Source organism: Balaenoptera borealis (genome assembly GCF_965194805.1).
Source record: "Balaenoptera borealis genome assembly, chromosome: 12".
In the NCBI taxonomy this organism is placed as follows: domain Eukaryota; kingdom Metazoa; phylum Chordata; class Mammalia; order Artiodactyla; family Balaenopteridae; genus Balaenoptera; species Balaenoptera borealis.
In genome coordinates, this window is record NC_138869.1 from 40,058,767 (window position 1) to 40,068,296 (window position 9,530).

General features: G+C 56.1%; 1 protein-coding gene across 1 annotated transcript in view; it reads left to right on the forward strand.

Annotated features, from left to right (window-relative positions):
• Positions 1–6,059, forward strand: part of ITIH4 (inter-alpha-trypsin inhibitor heavy chain 4) — a 15,531-nt gene extending 9,472 nt beyond the window's left edge. Inside the window, exons 14-23 of the mRNA XM_082348269.1 lie at positions 300–353; positions 507–560; positions 833–919; positions 1,503–1,544; positions 1,741–1,767; positions 1,854–1,970; positions 3,083–3,257; positions 5,041–5,195; positions 5,319–5,415; positions 5,843–6,059. Coding sequence (XP_082204395.1) covers positions 300–353; positions 507–560; positions 833–919; positions 1,503–1,544; positions 1,741–1,767; positions 1,854–1,970; positions 3,083–3,257; positions 5,041–5,195; positions 5,319–5,415; positions 5,843–5,912 — 878 coding nt within the window. The 3' untranslated portion in view covers positions 5,913–6,059. The remainder of the gene's footprint in view (positions 1–299; positions 354–506; positions 561–832; positions 920–1,502; positions 1,545–1,740; positions 1,768–1,853; positions 1,971–3,082; positions 3,258–5,040; positions 5,196–5,318; positions 5,416–5,842) is intronic.
• The last annotated feature ends 3,471 nt before the right edge of the window (positions 6,060–9,530 follow it).

The window sequence follows — 9,530 nt, forward strand, 5'->3', positions numbered from 1 at the left end:
GGAACGTCCACTCAGGTAAGGGCCTAATACCCTCTAAGGCTGGCCTGGGTGACTACTGGTTGACACAGGGCCTGTGGTACAGCGACAATGAGGTTGCTAGCCGGGGCCTCTCCAACCCAGCCCTGCTCAGGAGTGGGTGTCATCTGCCCAAGCACGCTGGTGCATTTAGTTACCTGTTCATTCAGATATTGGTTGCCACTCAGGCCCTGTCCTGGGCACTAGGGACACAGGCCCGCATCCCACTGGGGGCCCCAGAAAGGCACATGCAAGAAGCAAACCCAGATCTCTCTGATTTCCAGGTCACACTCTCTTCAGATATCATTCCATGGGAGACAGAGCGTCCAGAATAACAGGTAGCAAAAGAGGAGAGGATAGAGGAAGGGGCTGTTGACAGAACCTTGACCCTGGCCACATACTGGGCTCTGCCCTGGCTGTGGGGGGAAGTGACTCTTGTCTCGCCTAGCTGGTGGCAGGGCTGGGACTCAAATCCACTTGTGTCCGATTAGGAGGCAGCAGTGCAGACCCTGTCTTTTCTAAAAGAAGAGGCTGGAGAGGACAAGGTAGTTTGAGGGGCACTGCCAGAGTGGGGCAAGGGGGGCCGATATCCCAGCAGGGAGGAGTTCAAGAAGGGTCCATTGTTCCAGCTTTGAATTTCTCCCAGAATGGTGGGTGTGGGGAGGGGAGCCATTTGCCTTCTCCACGTCCCTCTTCTGGGGTGGGTCCCAGAGCCCTGGCTGTGGGGACCCATGGCACTGCTTGAGAAAAGACTGCATGTGTCAACTTTTCCAAAGCTGGAGTTTTCGATAAGCTGTACAGCTTCCAACGAGATTAGGACCACCTGGACCTCTTCATCCTCCTCATCTTCCTTATCCATCCCACCGTACGACCTGGGGACCAACGCTACCAGACGTGATGTCACGTAAGCCGCTTTCTGACCCTCTGAGGGCCTAGTTTCCTCAAGATGAACCTGCCCATAGAGTTGGATGAGATAAAGCACCAAGCACAGGGCTAGGCACAGACCAGGGAGAGTTGCTGTAAGGTATGACGTTAAATAACGTGTCCTTTATTTTTACTGAATTGGATTCATTACACTCTGGAGGCTGGCTCAGGATGGAACGTTCTAGAAAGGGAAGGTTTCCTCCATTCCCAAAGCCAGGAGTAGTCCCTTGAGCTGTTTCTGATCTCCAAATCTGGACTCAGACACAGCTGCAGGGCCGGACTGGACCCTGTCTCCTCAGCGTTTTCCCTAATAACATGCTCTTCTGGTTGAAAAATCTCTTTGCAAAGGCTCTTCCAGATTGGGTGTACGTGTGGCAGGGGTTGTGGGATTGGAGCTTGGTGGGTGGCAGGTGGCAGTGATGGCTGGAGGGCTTGCTGATTGCTTTGAATCCTGACTGCCTTTCCCCTTTCTGTTCCTGGCTGTCCCTGCACTAACGCCTGCGTCAGGGCCATCAGCTACCTCAGTTCTTTTTTTTTTTTTTTTTTTTTTTTTGCTACCTCAGTTCTTGATGAAGTGTCTCATGACATGGACTTAAGAATCAAAGGTACCTCCAGGCAGCAATAGATTCTGGCCCTATAGCAGGGAGACCCCGGGAGGGGAGAGCCCGGGGAGCTCTACAAACCTGTCACGTGGGTTTCTCCATGGAGCGGGAGCCCTGCCACACCCATCTGCCACTCCATTCCTCAGCCCGCCCCTCCCGAGGAAGGGGCTGCCTAAACCCAGACTATTTCTTCTTTCAGAAACAACCACGGCAGCCCCACACCCCGGTAAGTGCCAGCTCCCCTCAGCCCCCCTCCCCGTCCTCACCCCCAGCCTGCTCTACCTTCCCCCAGAACCACACCTGCTGTCCCAGCCCCCATCCAGCCTCCTTCCGTCATCCTGCCGCTGCCTGGGCAGAGCGTGGACCGGCTCTGTGTGGACCTCAAGCGCTCTCAGGGACCGACGAACCTGCTCTCAGACCCTGGCCAAGGTGAGAGGTGCACACCCAGTCATACACCCAGAGGGACCTGGGCACCATGCACCCCCAACTTCCCACCCCGGAAAAAACGGTGGGAAACCTGCCCACAGAGACTCACGGGCAGTCCTCGTCCCAGGTGGTAACGTGGCCACGCCCCTGAGCACCGACACTTGTGCTCATACGTCTTCCCCACAGACCTTTCACTTGGCACCACATATGCAGGCCTGGGTGGCCTGCACCCCAGGGTGACCAGATGTGGGCTTGCCCCCAGGCACTGCCATACTTCAGGTGTGGGGAGACAGACCTGGGCACAGAGCAGCACAGGGGCCTGTGGTCTGTGCCCAGAGCACCGTGGAGACGAGCCCAGAGGAGGAGATGAGAGCTGTCCTAGGGTCAGGGGAGGCTGCACAGGGTCATATGGGGGTGACTGGGCCTTGGCAGAGAAGTGGGGGGTCCACAAGGTAGAGGAAGGGGTAGGCAGAAGCACAGAGCCCTGAAGGAGGCTGGTGGGGCTGTAGGGGGTGTGGAGGAAACAAATGGGGGGAGGAGGTAGGTACGCTGGCCAGACCTGCCCCCGAGTCCCCAGAAGGGTGGAGCTGAGCTGTCAGGTCAGACGTGGGGACACACAGCACTCGAGATGCTCAAATGCACAGCTGCAGAGCCACTCACAGTCAACGAACATCTGCGGCCCCCTCGTTTCCCCCAGACCCTCACACACTGTCTCCCGCTTCATCACGCCAGGCCCAGAGTCGGTTTGCTCCCTGAGGCTAGGGACCACTGACTTTCCCTCCCGCTCTTGGCCACGGTGCCCAGCTCAGGGTCAGGCACACTGCAGGGGCTTCACGCGCGTTTACTGACTTCACACGAGACCTCCCTCCTCAGAGGACTCGTCTGAAGATGGCTGTCACCCAAGACTCGGGGGCCCCTCCAAGGCCATAGGGAACCAAGGGATGAGTGGAAAGACTGTGGGAAGCAGGCCCACAGTGTGAGGGGAGGCTGGGGAAGGGGACCGGAGGTGAGTGGGTGAAGAGCGGCTCCGGGGGTTGTAGCGGGGGGGACCACCTGTTCAGGCCAGTGCCCAGCTGGGACCACAGCTTCGACCTCTCTGCTCCCGGCCCTCTCAGGGATTGAGGTGACTGGCCACTATGAGACAGAGAAGGCCCACTTCTCGTGGATTGAGGTGACCTTCAAGAAACCCCAGCTGCAGGTTCGTGCATCCCCTGAGCACGTGGTAGTGACTCGGAACCGAAGAAGCTCTGCATACAAGTGGAAGAAAACTCTGTACTCGGTGATGCCAGGGTAAGCCACAGGCTGGGGACCAGCGGTGACGCCTCACCCTACGTTAGCTGGTGATGGGACGCCGCAGGCCTGGGGAGGGAGTGGCTGGGCATGAGTCCTCTGCAGTGGGCCGCACCCACGGGAGGGGCAGAGATGCACAGAGCCCTGTACATACCCCTCCTGCTCTGGAGGGTGCCAAGGGATTGTCCCGGGGACCTGGCTACCCTCACACCTAACCCAGGTCACTGTCCTGTGCAGGGCACGGTGTGGTTTGGAGCTGCTCTGCTGAGTGACCCTAGGCAGGCTGCTTAGCCCCTCTCACTTCTAACTAGGGATAATCATCCAGCCCTGAGTCGGAGGGCTGAGGGGATGGTCCAGTGAGAGAATGTGGTTGCGGAGCACTTTGCCCACAGACAGTACGGTGCCCACTGGGCATGCGGGAAGGTGCGCTCTCTACATGGTGAGGTAACCCTGACAACGAGAGGTTGGAGAGTGCTGTCCATCAGGGGAGGTTACAGTTGTCATCCTTAACTTTGAAGCTCTATTGAGGAGAGACAGGTCCCTCTGACATCAACACGGGGCAGCTGGTGGGTAGTGGAGAAGGATGGCGACCTCTTCTTGTGGGGCTTCCCCTGTGTGGAGCCTTGCAGAGGTAGCTCTCCTGCTCTGGGAGTCACGAGGGGCCTGGGAGAAAGGCCAACGACCCTGGCCCTGTTCGAGACATGTTCTCTGAGCCCCCAGCTTGTGCTGAGTATGGAGAGCCTTGTCCGCTCCCTCTCACCCAGCCCCTCCGAAGAGACTGGTTCCCACTTGATACATGAGTGCACACCTGGCAAATCTGAGGGGCTCACCTGAAAAGCTCCCAATTTCATAAAAGATCTTAGTTTCCTGCTATCTGGTAGACAAAGATCAATAGCATTTCTGTGCCTTGGACATACACACTAGAAGATGGAATAAAGGATTCCTATCAATTGTGGTGATTGAACGTCCACATACTTTCATGAGCTACAGAAGATGCACATAAAGAAAACTAGACCACGGCTTTTACACTGAACTCTGTCAACAAGACGGTGTAAGTTTAGGGTGTTTCCATTGAAAATAACCTCAGAGTCACAGCAGGGTCTTATTCAACATGCTTAAAGGAGTCTAACGTTCCTAAGAAAACAAAAGTGGTAATAATTTCAAAGATTATTTTAAGTAAAAAAGGAAGGCATTCGAGAAGGACTTGCCCTTCTAGACCTTAAAACACATGATTAAACACTGATCATCAGAAGAGTGTGGCACTAGCCATAAAAACAAAAGAGACAGAGGAAATGTATCCTTGAACCCCTAAGTCATATAATTCATGAGAAACCAAATCTAAGAAAACCAGAGGGAGAGGAACCGTTATCTCATGTTATAAATAATCCTGGGATAGGGGACTTCCCTGGTGGTCCAGTGGTTAAGACTCTGCGCTGCCATTGCAAGGGGCACGGGTTTGATCCCTGGTCAGGGAACTAAGATCCCGCATGCTGTGCGGCAGGGCAAAAAAAAAAAAAAAAAAAAAAAAAAAAAAAAATATATATATATATATATATATATATATATAAAATGCTGGGATAACCAGGTATCAGTAAGTTAACATCCGTCCCAGTTGACTGAGGAAACTGAAGCCCAGAAGATTGAAGGGACCTCCCACCAAAGGCCACACTAGGAGATCCTGAGGACAGGAGGGCAGCCCCTGCCCACTGCCACGCTTCTGCCCAGGTCCCCTGCGGGCACCTCCTTGCCTCCCTTCCTGCTCAGGACGCGGGTCTCCCCACAGTCTCAAGATGACCATGGACAAGGCGGGGCTCCTGCTGCTCAGCAGCCCTGACAGAGTGACCATCGGCCTGCTGTCCTGGGACGGCCCTGGGGAGGGGCTCCGGCTCCTTCTGCGGGACACTGACCGCTTCTCCAGCCACGTCAGTGGGACCCTTGGTACGTGGCTCGGGACGTCATCAGAAGCCGCCTCTGCCTGTGAACAGGCGGTGCCATCACCTCTGCATGTCCCCCAGCCTCCCTCTGTCTTTATTCCTCGCTGACCCGCCCTTTGTATCTCAGGCCAGTTTTACCAGGACGTGCTCTGGGAGCCCCTGGCAGCAGCAGATGACAGCAAGCGAACACTGAAGGTCCAGGGGCATGACCACTCTGCCACCAGGTGACTCAGCACAACAGGCCACTGAGCCCGGCCAGGGGTGGGGCTGGGAGCCGGGCTCTGGGACCCCCACTCCTCTGTCCCTGCCTGGGAATTAGACAGTCAGGTGTCAGGCTAGACAAGTCTGACCCAGCTTTCAGTGGCCCCACAAAAGGTGGTCAACTCAGACCCACAGAAAACATACCAGCCCAGAGATCACTAGAGTGAGTTGGGAGCAGTAGGAAACTCCCCCTGAATTCCCAGAGCCCTGGCCCCTGGAGACCACACATAGCTGGGTGCCCTTGGGTGGCCAGGCCTTGTCAGCCTGTGCTGGAGGGAACTCTAAGGGACCCCAAGACCCTCCACCTTCCACATTCCTATCCCTAGCTGTCTCCCTCTCTTCCCACCCAACCTGACACATGCTGACCACCTGTCTGTCTGTCCATCCCAGAGAGCTCAAGCTGGATTACCAAGAGGGGCCCCCGGGAACAGAGATTTCCTGCTGGTCTGTGGAGCTGTAGTTCTGATGGAAGGAGTTATGCCCACCCCCCATGCCACCTGCTGGGTGCAGATGGCTGCCACCCTGCGACCACAGGGCCACCTGTGGGTCCTGTAACATCATGGGGAGAGGTATTTACGCTCATTAAAATAAAGAGAGGTGGTGTGAACCCAGGGAGTGGGCATCTCTGGTCCCATCTGGCCAAATCCCAGAGCCTCAGGATCACGTCCTGGACACGTAGCGTTGTGTAACATTAGAATCATCCGCCATCAACCCCTCAAAGGCCTGTGGCCAGTAAGGCCCGTGGAGAGTTTTCAGTCTGGTCCCTTCATTTCTCAGGCAGGGAAACTAAGATTTAGAGAGATTTAAACCACCCAGTCAAAACGTTGCTCTTGCTGGGGGCCTAGGGCAGGAGAACACTCTTGGGAGCAGCGTTCACTCTGCTTTATGGTGACATGGTCCGTGAAAACCAGTTTTGACTCAAAAGAAAAAAAGTGACCTGGGTAGAAGTTCGTCATTCTCAGCAAACTTTTGGGCCCTTTTGCAGTGGGATTTGCCAGACATAATTTGATTTTCACACCTGTGCTCAGGAACAGGCCTGTCTTCTCACCACCTTGCAGAGAAGCTGGCAGTGGAAGACAGAGGAGACAGAGATGAGGCCCCAGTCCCAGGAGGGAAGCAAGGGTCTGTTCCCAGGAGCCTGGGCTGTTGAGGGTCTCCTCTCCTGTTTGTGCCCCAGGGTTAGGCACCCCAAAGATTCCACCCAATTCTTGCACAGGCAAAGCATACTTTCAAAACATTTATAATTATTTCACCTACTTCTTCAAAAATGACACAAGTCTTTGGCTTACAAATAAAAAGCATAAAGAGAGTAAAACCAAAAAACATGAGAATGAAAATAAGAGAAAAGAGCCAAGCAGGAGGAGAGTTAAATCAGAGACACCAGTGTAGGGGAAGCTGTAGCAGCAAAAAAGCTTTGCTCTGAGCTTCCTGGCAGCCAGGGTAAGGCAGCAAATGAGTTCATTTGCTTGCTAAGAGGGAGCAAATCAGATCAGGGAGAACATTCTTTTCCCAGCTCTTGAGCTATACAGGGCATTTGCTGAGTGAGTCTTTCTAGAACGGTAGAAGAGAGGCCGGTGGGAAGGAGGGGTCTCCAGCAGCAGGTTTGCCCAACACTCAGGAACACTCTTTCCTGCACCACTGCCTCCCCATCAAGCCTGGGTGGCAGGCAGGGGTCTCAGGCAGAGTCACTTTGTGAGGGTCACTCAGAGGGGCTCAGACAAGAGCTCAGCGAGACAAGGGAGCAGCTTCGGGGGCTCCGCTGGACTTGCTGTGGGGCTGGCCCTGACATACCGGCACGAGACACCACCACCTGGGCTGGGCTCTGGCATTTGTGCCACAACAGCGGGGTCCTGGGTGACTTTCTGGCCCAGCCAGCACCTGAAGTGCGTGAGTTCTCTGTGAACAATTGGAAGTAGGTCCATGCACGTCACTGTTTTGTTCACTGCATGCTTTCCAGCACCTGCTTGGTCCAGGTCCTGGGCCCCGTGCTGCAGGCACATTGGGCACCTGCCAGACACAGCTGCCACCCAGAGAACAACCAGGTGCCACAAGGAGCCCAGAGGGAGACATCTTGCCCAACCTGAGGAATATCAGGGGAGGCTTCCTGGTAGTGTCATGGTTGGGATTGGATTGGGGTCGAGTTTTGAAGAATAAAGAAAAGTTAGCCCAGTGGAAAAGGAGGGCAGGGACACAAGGGCCAGAGCCAGGACACTGCACTGAGTCCAGGAAGGTAAAGGGAAGCAGTGCCGTGGGGTGAGGTGGAGGGGTTGCTGGCGAGGTGGGGAAGCAGCCCCAGGCCAGCACCAGCTGCGTACACCTCGCCATGGAGCTTGGCTTCTATCCTGAAAGCCCAGGGAGCCTTCAGAGGCTGTAGGCAGGGACAGGCACAGCCAAGACGAGGTGGGACTGGGCAGAGGACAGACCTCCCTGACTATGTGTTGGAGGAGGGGGCAACATTTGGGCTGGGCACATCCTACTGCCTTTCTCCCAGCCCGCTGGGTTTGGTCGCTAGCTGGAGCAGCAGGACAAAGATAGGCACCTCAGGAGGACCAGAAGCTACCGTGCCGGTGCCTCTTCACACGCTCCGTCTGGCAGGATCCTTCTCCCCATTTCATAAATGTGAAATGTCCCTGGTTTAAAGCTACATGGCTCCTCAGCTGACCTGGGACTGCCCACTTTAGGGTGTCGCATCCCAGGCCCGGGCCCTTTCTGCCAGCCCAGCCTGGACCTCTGCCGCTTTCAGTCGGGGGCCATGTCTCATGTGGCCCTCTCTCTAGAGCAGTAGCAGTGCCTCGGGGGGCTCCTCTGGTGACGGATGTTCCCTCCTGGATTGCCCTTCTCCAGCCCTCTCCAGGCCCCCAAGCCAGTGCGGGCCCTGGGCAACCCTGTCCTGGCTCAGACGGAGGGGCCCCTGGAGGGGGAGGTAGCAGAACTCCCTGGTGAGCCATGGCCAGACCCCACTCCACCCCACCCCGTTGGCATTCGAGACCCTTCCCAATCTGACTGCAACCTCCTCCAGTCTTGCTGAGTCCCCTGCTCTGCTGTAAGCGAAGCCACCCAATGCTTCCTTCAGCCGGGTGCCTTCCGCCCAGCGTGCCCTCAGCCCCTCAGGCAGAGAGAACAGCAGAGGCAAAGGATCTGGGGAAGGAGGGATTGTGTTTGCAGAAGTGGAAGCAGTTTGTGTGCCTGGAACGCAGACAGTGAGAGGGAGCACGTGGCGTGGGGGGCTGATGAAGCTGGAGAGACCGCAGGAAGGACTTTTGTCTTTGTCCCAAGAACCCTGGGTGGGAGATGTCATTTTTAGGGTTTCAGGCAGGGAATGATGACCAGGTCTGCACTGCAAAAAAGCTCTCTCTGGAAGCGGGAGGGCTGGGGAGGGGCAGTTGCTGTTGTCCGGGTGGGAGAGGGTTGTCCAGGCTGAGAGCCCTCAGAGCCCCTTCTCTAGGAACCTCTGTCTGACCCCCACCCCACCCAGGACTTACTGTGAGGGTGCAGCAGGTGGTCACCATGAGGAGTGACTGGAGGATCCCAGGGATCCCCAGTCCAGCTGAAGGGAAACTTGGGCACCCATGCAAGCAGGACCTGGGTTACTAAACTATGTGCTCCCAGATCCTAGCCCAGAATGTTGGGTTTACCTGCTGAATAGATGGGTTGTTGGGGGGGGCGGGGGATGGGCGGGCGGATGGAAGGGTGGGGGGCGTGCACAATTAGCTGCAGGCTGGGTCTGCCCTGGAGCACTCTTTGCTGCTGAGTCATAGAAGGAGCTTCAGGCCTAAAGGTCCTGATAAGAGCTTGTGAGCCATGACCCCTGACTTTTCCTCTGACCCTCCTGAACTCTGAAATGCAGTCAGTCCTTCCCGACTTCTCAGAGCCTCTTTGCTCCCGAGTCAATTCTTGATTTTTCCCTTCCCCAACCGTCATGTGTTTGACTCCCCATAGTACCACCCCAACCAACTGCGTGTTTCGGCCGCATCAGTGGAGAGGCCCAGGAAGTTGCCTTCCTAGCAGCCAGCCCTTCCTTGGAGCTGCCTGTTCCCTGGAGCAGGGGCTCATGGAAGCATGCAGACACTGGTAGCCG